Source organism: Vulpes lagopus, chromosome 6 (genome assembly GCF_018345385.1).
Source record: "Vulpes lagopus strain Blue_001 chromosome 6, ASM1834538v1, whole genome shotgun sequence".
NCBI classification, from domain to species: domain Eukaryota; kingdom Metazoa; phylum Chordata; class Mammalia; order Carnivora; family Canidae; genus Vulpes; species Vulpes lagopus.
The window spans coordinates 28,758,882-28,777,670 of record NC_054829.1 but is presented as its reverse complement, the minus strand read 5'-3'; the positions used below and the strand labels follow the sequence as shown (position 1 = coordinate 28,777,670).

Below are 18,789 nucleotides of genomic sequence, written 5' to 3'. Positions count from 1 at the left end.
AGGTTCTAGAAAGTTAGTAAGATTTGTGGATTTAGTAACTATCATGTTATGTTTGGTTTCCTTAATGTGTTTGTGGAATCGTGGTATTTATTTTTATGATTTTTATGGTGGTATAGTGAATGATGGCTGAGATTTTAGGGAGGTGTTATATCATCTGGGAATATAAGCATTAAAAACTCAACAGATTTTAGTTTTCTTTTTACAGTTAGTGCCAATCATTTTTTGTGAATCCTTTAGTTTTTAAATTTTTTATATATATGTTATAGTAGTCTGCAAAGAAGTACTTTTTGTCTAGAAGTCAGGAAAGTGTATATTGATACACTAACGGTTTGACAGCAAGAGTTAGGTTGTTTTTTGTAACATATGTTTATGTTAATGTTTTGTCCCAAACCTTTTTTTTTTATGTGCCCTGATAAGTCTAAATTTGTTTCAGATAGACTCAACACCTAGTTTTGCTTTTTTTTTTTTTGTTAAGATTTTATTTATTTATTCATGAGAGACGCACAGAGAGAGGCAGAGACACAGGTAGAGAGAGAAGCAGGCTCCATGCAAGGGAGCCTGATGTGGGACTCGATCCTGGGACTCCAGGATCACACCCTGGGCCGAAGGCAGATGCTCAAAACCACTGAGCCACCCAGGTGTCCCTGCTTTTATTTATAATATGAACATGTCACAACACAATATAAAAAGTGATAGTAATTGCATGGCATGTATTGCTTGATGTTGGCGGCATCTTGCTCTGTGGGCTCCCCATCAATTCTAAACATGCAGAGGGATTCAGTGTCATCATTCATGCACATCGTAATGTATATGCAGAATGTGCGACAACAAACAGGTTAGGCAGCTCTGATACAACATGCCCAGCGGTGTCTTTTAATACTGGTACAAGTGACTGATAGCATGTTTTGATAATATGATAGTTTTGCTTGATAATCTTGCTAGTTTATGTTGATAATGACATAGCATTTTAATTTATTTTACTTCATATCTTATTTTCAGATTGGATCTGGTTCCTCTCGTCTTGGAACAGCAGCAACTATTAAAGGTAGACATTATCTAAGTTGAAAGTTGCCTGTGACTTTCCATTTCATTTTTGGATGTAATAAAGATAACTGAGTACTATATATTCACATGTAATTAAAAATCATTCTTGAAATTATTTTGTAGATGTAATATGTATCTTACACTAAGAGTTACTTGATTTAAATTTGGGTTCTCTTTTCATCATCCGGATTTCACAAATGTATTTGAACATTTGCATTACATTGCAATTCATAAGAAACTGCCTTGCCTTGAAGGAAAATACTTTGATGGGTTTTGGTGAAGTTTGCATATAACTGAGTAATTTAATGTGAAACCTTTAAATTGGAGTTCAAATGAAATAGTAAAAAAGAGGGAAAGTGGTTTTTTGTAAATCTTATATAGCCTTTTACATACACTATTTCAGATGAATTTTTTTACCATATACTTTTTTAGGGGAATTTTTATAATTTTCCCTGGGAAGGAAATTTATATTGCTGCAAGTTATTATAACATAATTTGTTTCTTTTTAAAAAATGCGTCTTTTTTTTTTAAAGTGTGTCTTTTTAAAGAAAGTTTTATTAGCTAACAGTATGAAGCTTTCTTTATTATTTGGTTTATAGTGCTGTGAGAATAAAGATGTGGTCTGATTGTCCATGATGCTTCCTATTAGTTCAGTGCATCATCCATTATTATAACGCCTGGTATACAAAAACTACTCTAGTAGGCATCATGTGGTAGTATAGTATATAGTACGCTAGAGCAGTTGCTATCCTTTCTTGTTATGCCACACTCTGCAGCCTTTACTTTTAATGTAATGCTTTTACATGTTTCTCTTAACTTTGTAGGAGATACAGACACCGCTAAGACTTCTGATGATATCAGTTTAAGTCTGGGCCAGAGCTCTAGTCTTTGTAAGGAAGGAAGTGAAGAACAAGGTAAGAATACTTCACACTGATGTTATATATTGTAGTGGCCAGGATAAGTTCGTAGAATATGCCACTCACGTTTTGGCAGAAGTTTATAATAATTCAATATGATATTTTTAAGAAATATTAAAATAAATTAACTAGGATAATAGTAAAACAATGTTATAAGTACTTTTAGCTTAATGGAATTCAGTTACACATGTTCTGCCAAGTAGACATGGAGAGAAAAATTTTATGAGTCTGTGCCTTGGAGTGAGTATGAGATAGGAGGTTATCTGCCAGTCTGTAGTGTGTCAGAGCATCTTGACTAGTTTAGTAACCTAGTAAAACTGTTATTTTCCATCTATTATGACCTCTAAATGCCAATTGCTCCATATCTTGCCCAACAGTATATTTTAGTAGAGAAATAAGTTGCTTTTGGACTTAAAAGAAACCATGTCTGCCTCCAACATGGTACTTCTTATAGCAGATTTTTAATAAAAATTTGGTTTTTAAATGTTTTTTTCCTCCTACGTATTCAATTCCATTATAAATGAGTATTTTGGATTTAATGGAGTTTTTTTTTTAAGACCTGCTACATTTTTATGTTTCATTTTTAATTTTCAGACATGAAAGGATGGATATGTTATCCCATTTCCAAATGGAGATTATCCCAAGTTACATAATCAGTGAGACAGAAACCCATTTCCCTATTTCTGACCTGTTGTTTATTAGCCGATGTGTGATTTTTGGAAGGCAGACAGGCTGATAAATTTTGTAATTAAGTACAGGAAATTTATGAAGTTACAAATAGATTACTGAATTATGATATTTTCTTATTAATTTAATATTTTATCCTGGTCCAGTTCTTATAAGCATGTTTTATTCCTGATACTTGGAATATAAGTTTATTGTGTTGTAACTCTGCTTTTTAGAATTGCAGTATCCTGTCCTTTATTTGCTTTTGTGGACAACTACTGCTGACATTGCCCTCTCCCTCTAAAAAAAACTTCTAAACATATACTGTATAATATAGAAATTATTTTCTTATAAAAGGCTAAGATGAATTGATTAGTTTGAGAATTACAGTGTCCCTTTCTGTGATATGTAATCATCAGAATGTCTCAAAAATTAGGTAATGATCTTGGGCTAGTGCCACTGCTTTTAGGGTCATATTTCTTTATTTTGTATCTGGAAAGTACTATACTTAAGAATTTTGTAGTACATTGGGTTGGGAATTACATGCACACAGACCTCCCATGCAGATACATATTGACATAGATAGTGATGTCTAACACTCACTGAGCACACACTATTATTTAGGCTAGAGGTCAGTAGACTTTTTCTATAAATGGTCAGATAACTTTGTAGGCCATATGGTCTCTCTCGCACCTACCCAGCTGCCATTGTAGAGTGCAAGGAACCATAAACAGCACATAAATGGGTAAGCGTGGTTGTGTTACACTAAAACCTTATTCAAGAGCAGGCAGAGGGCCAATTTGGCTCCATGGGTCTCAGTTTGTCAGCCACTAGTTTAGGTCTTCTTTTAAGCATTTTATATGCATTCACACCATTAATTGTCACTGTAAGCATTTGCTGTTAATAATATGATTCGCACATTACATATAAACATATTATGGCTTAGAAAGGAGTTATAAGAAACTTCCCCAAAGTCACACAGCTACAAAGTGGCAGTCCTATAATTGAAATCTAGTTTGGTTTTTTTAAAGATTTTATTTATTTATTCATGAAAGACACGGAGAGAGAGGCAGAGACACAGTCAGAGGGAGAAGCAGGTTCCCTGCAGGGAGCCCGATGTGGGACTTGATCCCAGGACTCTGGGATCACACCCTGAGCTAAAGATGGATGCTCAACCGCTGAGCCACCCAGGCGTCCCTGAAATCTAGTTTTGAATCATGCTTTTAATTGCTATGTTACACAACTTTTATACAGTTTAGGAACTTCTATCATTTTAATATGATAACATTTAACACATAGATAACATAGTTAACAATTAACAGATATTATTTAGTATTCATTATATGGTCTGAGCACCATTCTGAGTACCGGAAATAAATCAGTGAACAATCAAAAAATTCTATCTTTATGTGGCTTCCATACTACTGGTATGGAATCATACCAGTATAAATCAAATATATATGCAATAGAAGGGACAGAAGATAGGGAATGGTGGGGGCTGGGGAGTGTTAAAGTTTAAATAGAGTGGTCAAGGGAGGAAAACCTTGCAGAAAGCAAAGACCTGAAGGAGGTGAAGAAGTGAGCTATCAGGATATTCAAGGGGGTGGGGAGAGAGGCTGCCTCTAAGTAGAAGTAATACTATTGGCAAAAGTCTTAATGTAATAATATGCCTGTCAGATTTGAAAAATAGTGTGGTTGATGTGAAGTAAGTGAGGGGACAAATCGTATAGTCTTGTAAACCATTTTAAAGATTGTGGTTTGGGGTGCCTGGGTGGCTCAGTTGGTTGGGCATCTGCCTTCAGCTCAGGTCTTCATCCTGGGAGCCTGCTTCTGCCTCTCCCTTGCACCCTCTCTTTCTCAAATAGATTTTTTTTTTTTTTTTAAAGAAAGGTCATTGGGATGCCTGGGTGGCTCAGTGGTTGAGCATCTGCCTTTGGCTCAGGGCATAATCCCAGATTCCTGGGATCAAGTCCCACATTGGGCTTCCTGCATGGAGCCTGCTTCTCCCTCTGCCTACATCTCTGCCCCTCTCTCTCTCTCTCTCTCTGTCTCTCATGAATAAATAAATAAATATTTTTTTTAAAAAAAGATCATAGTTTTAATTGCCAGTCAGATGAGGAATTGCTAAAGGGATTTGAGCAGAAAGAGTGTCATGATCTCAATTACAGTTTTATAGAATCACTGTAGCTTCTATGTTGAGATTAAAAGGGGCAAAGGCTGAAGCAGTAAGCTCAGTTAGCAGATGATTGCAATAATACAGGGCACAGATCAGGGCAGAAGAAGTAGTCTGACTGTGGATAGAAGATAATCAATGAGAGGCTATGTTGATGTTGATGGCTTTGGATATATTATGTGAGAGAAATAGTACTCATGGATTACTGAAAGGTTTTGGGTTAAGTGATGGGGAGGATGGGAAGAGGGAAAACTGAGAAGGAGCAGATTTAGGAGCAGGGAGAGCAGGGAGGAGGGTAAGATAGGGAGTTCAGTTTTGAGCATCAGTATGAGATGCTGTTGGACTTCTAAGTAGCAATAATTAGTAGATAATTAGGTAAGTCTGGATTTCAGGTAAGAAGTCTGGGTTGAGGTGTTAAATTTAGGAGTTTTCAGTGTATAAATACCAAAAAAATCTAGTCTCTAGTCATGTCAGCTGTGGGTTGGCTTATGATGAAGTTCATAAACTAAGTGGGCAAGCCTGCATGGTTAGCCTAGGTTAGGTGTCCTTGCTAGGTGTCCTGGCTGCCCTGATCCAAATTTGTTGGTCGTGGCTATGATTTGGCACCACCTAGTGGCAGATGCTCATTCTCGCTTCATTATCAGTTAGGGCTCTTGGGGTCCTCTGGCTGGTTTGGGTTTACTGGACAGTGATATTTTACTTGATTGGCAGGCAGTTAGTGATTAGTTGGCACTCATCTTTGTATCAACATGATTCAGAGTGATTGAGAGTGAACCAACGATGTAGGGATGTATGCTCTGCTTTTTTACTTTTAAGAAGGGACTATCTATCATTTCCCTCTCCAGTTGCACTCATGTCTTCCCTACGCAAAATCAGTACTTCAGCCTATTCCCATATGAGTGTGGGGGCTGGGTAAAAGATGGAGGAACCTAGATACAAGTATTTCTGAATTTTAGTTATCATGGGACCAGAATACTGGATGAGAGAAAAGAGGGAGTGTAGATGTAAAAATGAGAAGCTGCTAGGATTGAACTTTGAACCACTTCAGTTTAATAGGTGCAGGAGACTGAGTAGGAACACCAGGTAGGGCGCAGACGACCTAGAGTGTTATATCCCAGTTTTTCAAGGAAAGTGCAGTGCTCAGCTTTGTCAAACGTTGGTCATAGACCAGGTGATACGACTTGACCATGGGATTAGCAGGGCAGAGGTTGTGGGTGACTTTGATGAGCATATTCATGATGGGGATCAGAATTAGAGGAGGAGAGCTGAAGAGAGTGAATACAGACTATTCTTGGTAAATTTGTGTAAAGGGGATCAGAGATGCAAGGTGTGAAAATCAGCAGGGAAAGTGAGGATAAAGGAGAGATTTGGATTTTGTAAGAATGCATAAGAGAACAGCTTGTTTTTTGTAATTGATGGAGATGATCCAGAAGAGAGGAGGAAAATGTGGTTTTTGTTTTTGTTTATGAAAGGAACATATGTTAATTTTAGAAAAGATGGTTAATTTGAGGAAAATAATTCATACTTTTGGCACTGAAATAACTTGGTTTTTTTGGTGTATCACTTTTTAAAATTATTTTTGTATTGTGCTATAATTCATGTACTGTAAAATTCACTCTTCTAAAGTGTACAACTCAGTGGGTTTTTTTTTCTTTGTAATTTTACACAGTTGTGCACTCATCACCACTGTCCAATTCCAGAAGATTTTTATCACCCCAACAAGAAACCCATACCCATTACACTCCCCATTTCTTCTTCCCCCAACCCCTGGCAACCACTGATCTATTTTCTGTTTCTATGCATTTGCCTACTCTGGATATTCCATATAAACGGGATTATAGAATATGTGACTTTTTGTGTCTGGCTTCCTTAGCGTGTTGTAGCATGTCAGGATTTTATTAATTTTTATAGCAAAATATATTGCTTTTAATATTCCTACAAACATATGCAAATATACTCTTAATATTCTTTTTAACTCTTATAGATTGGAACCATACATCTTATATAGTACTATCATTTTCACTTAAGTATTTTCTCATATGTAATCTTTGAAAACATTTTTAGTACCTTTGTGATATTTTAATAGATAATTTATTCAATCTTTTTTTTTTTGGACATTCTCATACTTAAAACTTTAGGTTTTAAGAAGTTTTCTAATAACCTGAAATGAACAATTTTTTGCTAAAACCTTATGTATATACCTGATTTTATCCTTTAGCAGCAATTTCTAAAAATAGATTACTGATCATGAGTGAGTATACTTTTGAAAGGCTTGTGGCCATATTGTTAGATTGCTTTATAGAAGTTACACCAGTTTGTACCATGATGAACATGCGTTTCTTATCCTAATCACTGGTAGCAGTCATTGAAAAAAGAAGTTTAATTGGATGAAAAAATAGTATCTCTGTGTTGATTTGAGCCTCTTTGACATTGTTATCAGTAAGAAAAATGTCTAAGCAAGCATAGTTACTTGAAAATTTCCTAAAACCACCTAAGGTTCTTCCTGACATGATTAAATCTTTATGGTATATTTAGCAACATTGAGTAAAGTACATATATTAAAGTTATTTTGGGTATGTCTTTTTAAATGAAAAACTTAGTTTCTGGTTTAGTAATGTCTTAGAAGGAAATCAGTTTTGATTATTAGCATTTTTTAAAAAAAGTCTTGTGTGTTAGAATTAGTGGTTTTTAGCTACTTGTTCAGTTAAGTTCTATAAAATTCATGACTTTGAAATTTGAATATCACACTTTTCATAATTTTTATGAAGGTTATAGAGTTTTTAGAAATAGCTTTACAATTTAATACTACAAAAAGTAAATACAATGCTAAATTTTAAATTTTGGTATTTAGAGATCTAAGAACTAAATACAGTGGCAGCTGTTTTGGAAATGATAAAGAACATGTATTTTACTTATAAAATTGAAGACTTTAAAACATAAGATAGAGCCTGGTAGGTCATTTATAAATCATTTATGTGATACATTCTAGAGTCTGTTTCTCAGTTTTTAATTATTTAAATTTAGTCCAGATTTAGATTTTTAAAAAGTTACACACACAGTTTTAATAATTCATTTTTATTGTATATTAATCTTCGGGAGAAAGATATACTTTTATTATTGAGATTCTCCTCGGAAGAGTCTTGCTTGACTACAGAATCTATCATTGTATTATTTCTATGCAGTTATAATAAATAAGATAGTAACTTTTCTTTTTATTGAACTAATAGCAAATTCAGCCATCCTTGTCTGTCAAAAAGTATATACAAAGTCAGCTATTATGCAGTTCAGTTGCCAAGCTGTATTTCATGATAAATTACCAATGTAGATAGGTAGGTGGATTTATTTATATCTGTATACATAGTACATACAGTAATTCAAGTCACTAATCACTGCCTTAAGTTGAGAGTTAAAGGAATAGTCTTATAGATATATAAGGATAATGTAGTTTTTCATGAGGCATTTTGTAATTGTTGCATCAATGATGAAAGAGAAAATGCAGTATTTTGCTCCACAACTATTTTAATCTTTCGGTCATTGTGAATAACAAGATCTTATCAGGTCTTCTTGGGGGACTGTTCAGTTGTCTGTCTTTCTTTAAAGATTTTATTTATTTATTTATTTATTTGAGAGAGAGAATGAATGAGAAAGAGCACAAGCAAGGAGTTGAGGGGTGTCAGGGGGAGAAGCAGACTCCCCAGGGAGCAGGGAGCCCAATGTAGGGCTCCATCCCAGGACCCTGGGATCATGACCCAAGCTAAAGATCGACACTTAATCAACTGAGCCATCCAGGTGCCCCCTGGAGAGATTACTTCTAATAAAATCTTTAAGAAAGAAAAAATCCAGGGCTATTTTAAATATAATCCTATGTTGCCTCTTATTGTTGATAGTCTATGGAACCTTTTCTTTGGCCATTCGAGAATTTGGAAGTTCAGTTCATTCTGTCAATAGAATGCTTTCTTTGTGCAGCTATGAAATAGAAATCAGCTCTTTGGAATGACAGGCCAACTTTTATTCAGTGAGCTACTTGGGAAATTGTTTTTCCTCGATTTATTGTATGCTGTGAGTTCTTTCGATGGTTAAACGGTAGGGAAAGCAGATGATAGATGTGTGTTAACATTTTCAAATGTGTGTTTGAAACAGATCTGGCAACTGATCGGAAGCTCTTTCGTCTGGTCTCCAATGATTCCTTCATCTCCATTCAGCCTTCCTTATCCTCCTGTGGACAGGACTTACCAAGGGACTTCAGTGACAAAGTGAGCTTGCCAAGTCACAGCCATCACCACCACATTGATCAGTCTCTGTCCAATGCCTGTGACACAGAAGTAGCTTCTCTTGTCCCTTTACACTCACACTCTTACAGGAAAGATCACCGGCCACGAGGTGTACCACGGACTTCTAGCTCTGCTGTGGCTTTTCCGGACACTTCACTGAATGACTTCCCTCTCTATCAGCAAAGACGAGGCTTAGATCCAGTTAGTGAGTTAGAATCTTCCAAACCTCATTCTGGATCCAAAGAATCCTTAGTGGAAAATTCTTGTTTATCTGGGGAATTTCAGCTCATTGGTGAGCTTAAAAGCAGTAATTCTCAGCCACCTACAAAAAGTGGGAAGAGCAAACCTCTGAAAGCAGACAAAAGCATGGATAGCCTGAGGAGCCTCAGTACACGGAGTAGTGGGTCAACAGAGAGCTATTGTAGTGGAACGGACCGCGACACCAACAGTACCGTCAGCAGCTACAAAAGTGAGCAGACCAGCTCGACTCACATAGAGAGCATCTTGTCAGAGCATGAGGAGTCTCCTAGAGTAGGAAAGAAAAGTGGTAGGAAGAAAGAGTGCTGTGCTGACCCCGAAGACAAGAGTAACTGTACCAGTGACAAAAGGACTAGCAGTGAAAAGACTGCCTTGGAAGTGAGTACAAATAGTGGAGTTCAAGAGGCCAAGGATTCCAGTACCTCTGATGATATGCACAATCAGAGACGGCTCAGCACCTCTGCATCTGAAGAAGCCAATAAAAACCCCCATGCAAATGAGTTTACTTCACAGGGGGACGGACCACTTGGCAAAACTGCTGAAAACAAAGAGGAACAGAGTGATAAGCCAGCTGTTTCAATGGACTCCAAAGTTGGGAAAGAGGGTGGTGGCAAACAGAAGGAAGGGGACGTACGACCTAAATCCTCTAGCTTGATCCACCGAACAGCCTCTGCCCATAAGTCGGGCCGGAGACGGACAGGAAAAAAGCGGGCCAGCAGTTTTGATTCAAGCCGGCATAGGGACTATGTTTCCTTTCGAGGTGTTGCTGGTACAAAGCCACATAGTGCTATATTCTGTCACGATGAGGACTCTAGCGACCAAAGTGACTTGAGTAGAGCATCAAGTGTTCAGTCTGCCCACCAGTTCAGCAGTGATAGCTCTTCTAGCACCACTTCTCATTCGTGTCAGTCTCCTGAGGGCAGATACAGTGCCCTAAAGACCAAACATGTCCCTAAAGAAAGGGGCACTGACTCTGAGCATGTACACAAAGCCCATTTGGGTCCTGAAGGAACTGGCAAAAAGCGGACAACACGTCGGACTTCCAGCACAAATAGTGCCAAGACTCGGGCCCGGGTGTTGAGCCTGGACAGTGGCACAGTGGCTTGTTTGAATGACTCCAATAGGCTGATGGCGCCCGAAAGTATAAAACCTTTAACCACTTCAAAATCAGATCTTGAGGCCAAAGAGGGAGAGGTGCTAGATGAGCTATCTTTATTGGGCCGGGCTTCCCAGTTAGAGACAGTCACTCGGTCTAGGAATAGCTTGCCAAGCCAGGTGGCATTTCCTGAAGGTGAAGAGCAAGATGCAGGCAGTGGAGGTAAGTAAATTATAGGAAGAGGTTTCCTCTTCAATCCATTCTTCTTGATTAGAGTAGTACTTACTCATATATGCTTTGTGCTACTACCCCTCCTTTCATGATGTTAAGAAAATAAACTTTCTTCCATGTAGAAGGAGATGGTAGTCTCAGAAAAGGTTTTGGTCTGCACACTAAGAAAGTTTTTTTTCAGGTGTATTATTTGAATATATCAATTTTTTCTTGGCCTGGAGTTTTCCTAAGTCAATTGCCACCACCTAATGTTTTACCAGGAATAATAAAAATCCATTCTCTTCTTGCCTTGTACAACAGTAGTGACAACAAAATGTAGAAATTTATTAGGTCACAAACCATTTATAGTCATCTCGTATGTGGCATGTGCCACTGAGCCTTCAGAATTAGATCACTTAATCTGTAATATAAGATTTTTCCAAATATTACTTTATCTCTGACTACACGCTTTGAAAACTTGTGCTTCTTTTTTGTCTCTTTGGTTTTTTTCCTTGCTTACTCAAGTATCAGGCATTAACTTTTTTTTTTTCTTTTAGCTTCACACTTAAAGTTTATTAGATTGATGTTTGTAGTTTATGTTGGCATTTAGTGTCCATCCGTGGATACATGATACTCCCTATGAAACAGTGATGGTGTTTTGTTTAAAGTAATAGTTTATTTATTTGAGATGTATGGGAAATTGTGTGAAATTTAGTGGGTGATTTTATGTTGTCAGTGTGTTTTGGCTATTTTATTTATTTCAGAGCTGTTTTTTGCTGTTTTCTCCTACCCAGAATAGTAAATTTATTCTGTTGTGCTTATTATGGAATCTGGTTCTTGAGAGGATTGAAAGAGTTCTGGCATCTTCTGTTGGTGCCATCATGAGCTTTTTTTTTTAATCCGCTGCCCCATTCCCTATATTCAAACTTATATCTTGTAAATATTCTCTTATTTCCTTTGGTATTGTTTCTAATAAAGATTAATTTGTAATTGGAATGTAAAAAAATGATCTTTAGTACCTAAAGAAGAAAATGTTCTATCACACTTAAATATAATTAATTATATCTGAAGTGATTATCACCATTTGGTGACAATATAGTAATTAGATTCCCTTGAACCTTTGATGATATAGCTATCATTTTGTTTTTTTATAAAAGTCTTGAAATGCTTTTAGTGATTTCTCACACAAATCATACCACAAATGTTCACGACATGGAAGAAACCATTGGGTTTTAAAATATCGTTTAATTTTTCAAGATGTCATTAAAATAAACTTTAAGAATGAACATGCTATGGCAGAAAAATACTGCTGTTCCAAATACTATGGAAATTTAAATACTAAAAAAAATATGTACAAGAGCCATAGTAAGTCCTTATGTCTTTGTATTTAAAATGTCATTTCCTTTCCACAGGGAATATGAGGTGTCCTGATTTGTAGGAAAAGTTACATAGAAGGTTTTATTTATTTCTTGGTGCAGATCTTTGACTAAATACAAGCCCTTATTTTTCCATATTCCAGGTTTTGTCATCTTCTGTGTTCTTGTATTTAAAAAAATAAAAACACGTCCTTGAATATTAATAAGAAGCAGATAACGAACTCAGAATTTCCACATACTTCGATGGAATAAACATGACTTTTTTTTTTCCAAAGGAAGAACATTGTAGGGGTGGTTTTTGAGTTTCATTGTGTTTAGAATGAAATAAGAGGAAAACTAAACTGCTTAAATGTGTGGAGAATTTATACTGAGTTGGTTTTTATCATTTATTAGGGTTTTTTTTTTTGGGCTTTGGGGAAGATTGAAGGTAGTGAGAGGGGACATGTTTTGGTTCTCATTTTAAAAATTACATAAACTGTCAAGTAATTGGTAAATATTTGTTTATATTAGAATTAATTGCTACAGTCCTTTCTGGAAATTTAGAAGAGATTTTTCTAGGCTGTTCTTACATACCATACTCCTAAAATGTATCAACCAAACAAGATACTGCTTGACCATTCATATGGCCATACATAAACTGTAAACAGATTTTATTCTCATGAACTTGGAGGTATTGATGAGTTTTCCAACGATTTGGTTTTATTTTTAAGCTGAACAATGTTGGCAGTGTGGCAGGATGAAATCTAGAAAGTGTACTTTAAAGTACTAAAATCAAATACTCTAAGACAAGAGGTGATCTAACATGATGATATGAACTCGGACACCCTTGCCCACATGTATGGGCTCCACTGTAGGAAAGCTGCTTCTCTTCTTGAAGCCTCAGCCTCCTCATCTCACAGAGTTATTGTGGGGATGGAAGGAATTGCTATATATAACATGCTTAGACACTGCCTGGCATGTGGGAAATGCTTAATAGTGCTACTCTTTCTATTATATAGACCAGTCTGTTATGCTCCTCAAATGTATCCTGTCCTTAAAGTAGAAATAAAAATGATTAAATAGACCTATATTAGAGATTTCGAATCAGGCCATTGTGAAACTCGACAACAGTAAAAGTAAGAATATCGGTATTCCTAATTTCTTATATAATACCAACAGAAAAACATTAACATCTAATCTGGTAATGTGGATTTTAATCTGATTTTGGCAACAGTATGTTGTATAACTTACCTATTGATATTCAGTCACAAGTGATTGTTTTCATAGGACTTTTCACCAATAGTCAAGTGCTTCAGTTAAAATTAGGTTTCATCAGTTTTCCTGTTTTGACAGGAAAAAAAGTTTCAGGTGCAGACTAAGACATTTTCTCTTGTTGATCTCTTTTGCATTTAGTTTTTCTTTTATAATTGTAAAGCATGGCTTCAGTAATTTGAATATTTCCTAATATTTAAAGGAAAAAATACAGATAGTTATATATGGTAGAAAAGTGTCTTGTTTTGTAGCCTACTTTTAAAAAACTATTTTCTTTTGCATTTTCCTTAATTTACTGCATGAATCAACAGATTAAAAAGAACAACCAGAATGGATGGGTTTATATTTGCTCTATTCTTTGTAATTTTTTTCTGAATTTCTTAACCTCTGTTTTTGTGTTCAAGAAAATTATTTTAAATATAATGTTTGGGCCCCTATTCTATAAGCATGTAATAGGATCCTATTATTATTACTTTTGTGTTGGGAACCAAAGATAATCTTTTGTCAAGGGAATATTAACTTTATTCAAAGAAAAACCAAATCTCAATAAATAATTTATGAGGGTTTGTGCCATTTGTGTAAATTGAAGGTCAGTTATTTGAACCCAGATATCATTGAACCTTAGAAATACCACTGAATAGGCAAGAACATAAGAATTAATGTTTTTGTACTTTACTAATTAGAGGGACTCTAAATTCTAATATATTAATTTTCTGATCCGTCAGTCCACATGGCAAGTTAGAAGCAACAAATTAGTAGAAAGGGATTGGTGCTTAGAAAGGCTGAAGTAACGACAGCAGCAGGAATGCACTAACATGAAAGGAGAAGCTAGAATGACCACACAAATAGGGTGGGTCATTAAAAGCAGGGGCAAATTGTCTTTTTAATTTGATAATGTTCAAAGGACAGTGTGGGATCATAACTGAATGCTGTATTGTAGTACAATGCTGTAACAAATGCATATGCAGCTGACCCTGATTCAGGGAAAGGTTATATTAGTTTATATGGAGAAGAAAGCTCAGGCATATAAAACAGAAAGATGCTCATTCAGTGTAGTAAACAGATTTGGATGCTTCACTTACTTGGAAAAATTATCTTCTCTTAAAGCACGATGAAGAAAAGATATTCTATTGATGTGGCAATTAAGATGTGGAATTATAGAATTCCCCAAACCAGCTCATGCCTGATTTTGTGTCATAGGAGCAGACATTACAGTATTTCTCTTTCTTAGCACCAAAAAAGTTCTGGATGAGGAATCAGTTACATTTTAATACCACCTCTAATTACTAACTGGATACTCTGGGAAGTCATTAAATATGGGCCTCAGTTTCCTCAGTTATAAAACAGGAATGATGACTGTCTAGGTCTGTCTCACCATTAACTGTCAGATTCTAGTGAGGTTATATCTGTAAAAGTACTCTGTAAATTGTAACTTTATTATAAAAAGTAAGATACTGATTTGTTAAGGAAATTTCCCTCTTCGGATGGATGTCACTTCAAATATATGTTCTTCGCTAATGAATTACCCCTTCTTAGATGAATCTCTAAAAATACATGCAAAATAGTTTGAATGCAGTTTTCTGGGAGGGGGTCTGTATCTTTCATCCCATTTACAAAGGATCAAAAACATTAGGAGACACCTCTGCAGGTAAGTGATCCTGAAACTAACTTTTAGGAACTGTTGTGTGTATATCATGACTCCAGAGTATCATTTGACTTCTTGAAATATTTTGCCTACCCATCTGTATTTGTTTGGGATTTTGGAAGATATCAGTGGGATGTGCAAATCTCTCTGACTCAAGACACAGCTAATCCTTTGTCATTGGTTGCTGTTGTTTGTTGACTTACTCAGAAAGTAGAGTAGTCCTTTAAAATGTATTCACAGTTTGAAATTGTTTTAATTCAGAACGAATCCTTCGATATGTTGCAGTAGATTCTCAGTGTTCTTTGGCCTCCCAGAAAATGACACTGATGAGTATTTGTTTTTATTTTAGAACAAAATCTTGGCATGCTGGTGTTAGCATCATCCTTGGCTGACATGGAAAGTAAGAAGGGGAAAGATATTTAGATCAAATGGGTTTCAAGCATAAACTTAAACTATATCTTTGAAAAAAAATTTTTTTGTAAAATCATTTGAATGTTTATTTCTTCATATAGTAACTTTATATTCTTAAATATAATAGTTTTTATCTTGAAGAATATTTCCATGTATTTCAGGATGTCTGCATATATATTTTATTTTTCTGAGAGATGTGTGTGTGTGTGTATATGTATATATATATGGGTATAAGTATAAAGATACTTTTCTCATATATATATATGCTTGTTTGTATTTTCATTTCTCTTTAAAGTCTCATTTCATAATAGCATTTGCTTCTAATATGTTTGAGGTACCAAAACCCAATTTTTAATTTTCACAATCGTTCCAAACTTTTTCCTATAATAAACACTTCCCACTGAAAATAACACCTTTCTTGAGTAGTTTCATCTAAATTTTTATTCATTTAATAGCAACTGAGCTATCACCAGAGGCCAGTCACGACTGTATACAGTGACTAGACAGTAACTTATTATATTTGAACCCTGGTACTAAGCAGTCAGCTGTATGATTTACATGTGGTGTCTTTTTCTGTACCTACCTACAACTTTCCAATTTTTCAAATAGAATATGGATAACCCTCACCTCCTACCTCCCTACATTTTGCTCTTTTATACTCCCCCATCCCAAAAGTACTCATTGCCTTTAATACTCTTCCTGTTTTCATTCACAGAGTAAAATGAACTGATAGTCTGTGGTTTCAGCATCCCCAGTATAAAAATAAAGAGTTGTACTAAAACAATTCAGTATAGAATTTAGAGAATTTTCCTAAACTCATTTAGGTAAGTGGGAAGTACCTTCTGAGGTGGGAGGTATGTATTGTGGATTTGGTTTTCTATTTGATCTTTAGGAATAGATCAGATCATGTAGCTAAAATGTCTTAGGATCTCTGTGCCTTGTGCATGAATTGCCCTTAGGCCCCCAGAAAATGTTTAAACTTAATCAAATGATTGTTTTAATTCCTCAAAAGTGAAGAGCTAAAAATGATCCAGGGTTCTCTCTCAAACTTGTTGTGCTTGTAATTTAGTCTCTTGAAGTTTCTAACACTAAGAAATGATTCGTAAATTTAAAAATTAAAAAAATTAAGAGTCAAAATTGTCAAAAAAATATATGTCCTTGAAAGTATTTTTAAATCTTTCTTGTTATTTAGGTTTTTTTAATCATTTAAATGTTTGTGGATTTTTTTCTTCCTTTACCTACACATGCTTTAAATTTAGTTGTACCCAGAGTGTTAGATTTTCGCTATTTGTATTTTATGCTCTTATTATTCTAGTTAATTTGATTATTTTGCCAGGAGGATACTGGGTTTTAAGCAATGTCAAAATGTCAGCTTCAAAACCAGGTTTTAAAGTGTTTTCTCTCTCCTGTCTGGTTCTTTAGTTCAAAGGTTTTTTGTGTGCTTTGTTTTCTTTCTCTTACAAAGTTAAAGGATTCAAAAAGTTTGTTATAATTGGGTTGTAGAAGTGAACTTTCATCAAGAGACTATAACTTATGTGACTATGTTTACAGCAAATTAAGTGTTAAAGACACTTTTCTTACAGCAAATTATTTTTATGAATTGCTTAGAGCAACTTATTTTAAGCTGTAAAGATACTTTTCTTTCCTTGGCACTAATAGAATTGGACCCCTCCTGGATCCTATTCCAAATAGAGATGTTTGGTATGAGTAGTATTCCTCAGGGGGTATGGTTTAGTCTTGTTTGTTGTGATCATAAACTATGGCATAGTGTTCTCAGTTGAATGTGAGATCCTAGCTGCTGTTAAAGTAGTTGCTTTGGTAAACATTGAAAATTCTTTTTTTTTTTTTTAAATTAATTTTTATTGGTGTTCAATTTACCAACATACAGAAAAACACCCAGTGCTCATCCTGTCAAGTGTCCACCTCAGTGCCCGTCACCCATTCCCCTCCAACACCCGCCCTCCTCCCCTTCCACCACCCCTAGTTCGAAACATTGAAAATTCTTTTAGCATTAGATATTTACACCCCTAATATTATAAGGACAACATAGGTAGTAATCATAACTCCATTTTAATACATTGTTCAGTAGATTATTATAAACTTTTGTCTTGAAATGTTTCCAAAACTATTGGATTAAGAGAGTAAGTAGTATTATGTAGTTCTTTTCCAGATGACAAAATGTAAATGGTGTGATAATAGCCTAAAAAAAAAAAAAGTTTCGTTCTGAAGTATCCAAAGAATATTTTGACTACAAATGGACACCTTAGTTTGTATTTTCATCTTATTATTATGGAATAACTGGCTTTTACTTAAAATTCACACCGTTAAGTCTTCAGTAGAAGGAAGATAGTAAAACTGTTCCTATTTCCCTTTTATTCTCAATATTCAATGATTACATATTGTTTCTATCCAAATCCTTCAGAGTAATTTTAGTTCATTTTATGGATTAAATTATTGTCCATACATTATATCTGGGTGAAGAATAAAAGTACCTAAACTAGATATCTAAAACTGGAGATAATGTATAAGTTTCTTAATGAAATGAATTGACCTGTAAATTTGAACAGTAGTTTCTTACACTAGAATAGAAATCTTCAATATAGGTTCATAAAATGTCTTGAGTTTTAAGAGTAATTTTAAATTCCATAACCTGAGTTAACCTTGCTGATGTCTAAGCCGTTAACAGGAATACCAGTCACTCATCTAAGTTTTGCTTGTCTTCCTGCAAGTCGCCTGTTTGCTTTGTTTTATCCTTTATCCAATCAATGACTGCCCTGCCAGTATGTTTTCTCCTTTGTGACAGTGCTGGTTGCAGTTTACTTCTGTTGAGGAGACAATGGTTAGGAGTAGGCTAAACACACAGTATGCTTTGTAGATTGTAGTGACAGAAAGATGTCCTTGAATTTCTACATCAGCATTGTCCAGTAGAACTTCCTATGATGATAGAAATACTCTGTATTGCCCCAATAATGGTAGCCACTAGATATGTAGTTTATTGAGCACTCGCAATGTAGTTCATGAATCTGATAAACTGAATTTTTAATTTTATTGAATTTTAATTAAGTTTTACAATTAAGTTTTAATTAAATAGCCACACATGACTAGTAGCTACCATGTTGGACAGCACAGGTCTAGATGACCAGGTTTAATGATCATTTGTTCTCACAGGCCATATGTAATTTTTGCATACGTGAGCTTTTGCATCACAAGTAACCTTTTTCACATTTTAAGTAATTTTCATTATATCGTAGTTAAACTGGAGGGAAAAAAACAAAAAAATATTAGCTCAAGGAGTCAAGTCTGATTTGGAGCCAAAGCCCCAACGCCTATTCTTATTTAGTTGCCTAACTTCAGAAGGTCACTGTAGCATATGAGCTGGGGGGAAAAAAAAACAATTGTCTTGTAATTTGTGACTTCTTACTGGCAGAAGCTTGCCAAATGAATAAAATAATTGTGTGCTTGTCATTAGTG

General features: G+C 35.2%; 1 protein-coding gene across 9 annotated transcripts in view; it reads left to right on the top strand.

Moving 5' to 3' along the window:
* The window catches only part of PCNX1 (pecanex 1), a 163,651-nt gene that overhangs the window by 52,234 nt on the left and 92,628 nt on the right, over positions 1–18,789 (top strand). For 5 of the 9 annotated variants that reach the window (XM_041759634.1, XM_041759630.1, XM_041759631.1 and 2 more), the window contains exons 4-7: positions 1,000–1,045; positions 1,869–1,958; positions 8,941–10,647; positions 15,257–15,307. In XM_041759634.1, the coding sequence (XP_041615568.1) occupies positions 1,000–1,045; positions 1,869–1,958; positions 8,941–10,647; positions 15,257–15,307 (1,894 nt within the window). The remainder of the gene's footprint in view (positions 1–999; positions 1,046–1,868; positions 1,959–8,940; positions 10,648–15,256; positions 15,308–18,789) is intronic. The other 4 variants (XM_041759637.1, XM_041759635.1, XM_041759633.1 and 1 more) reach the window with 1 other exon arrangement.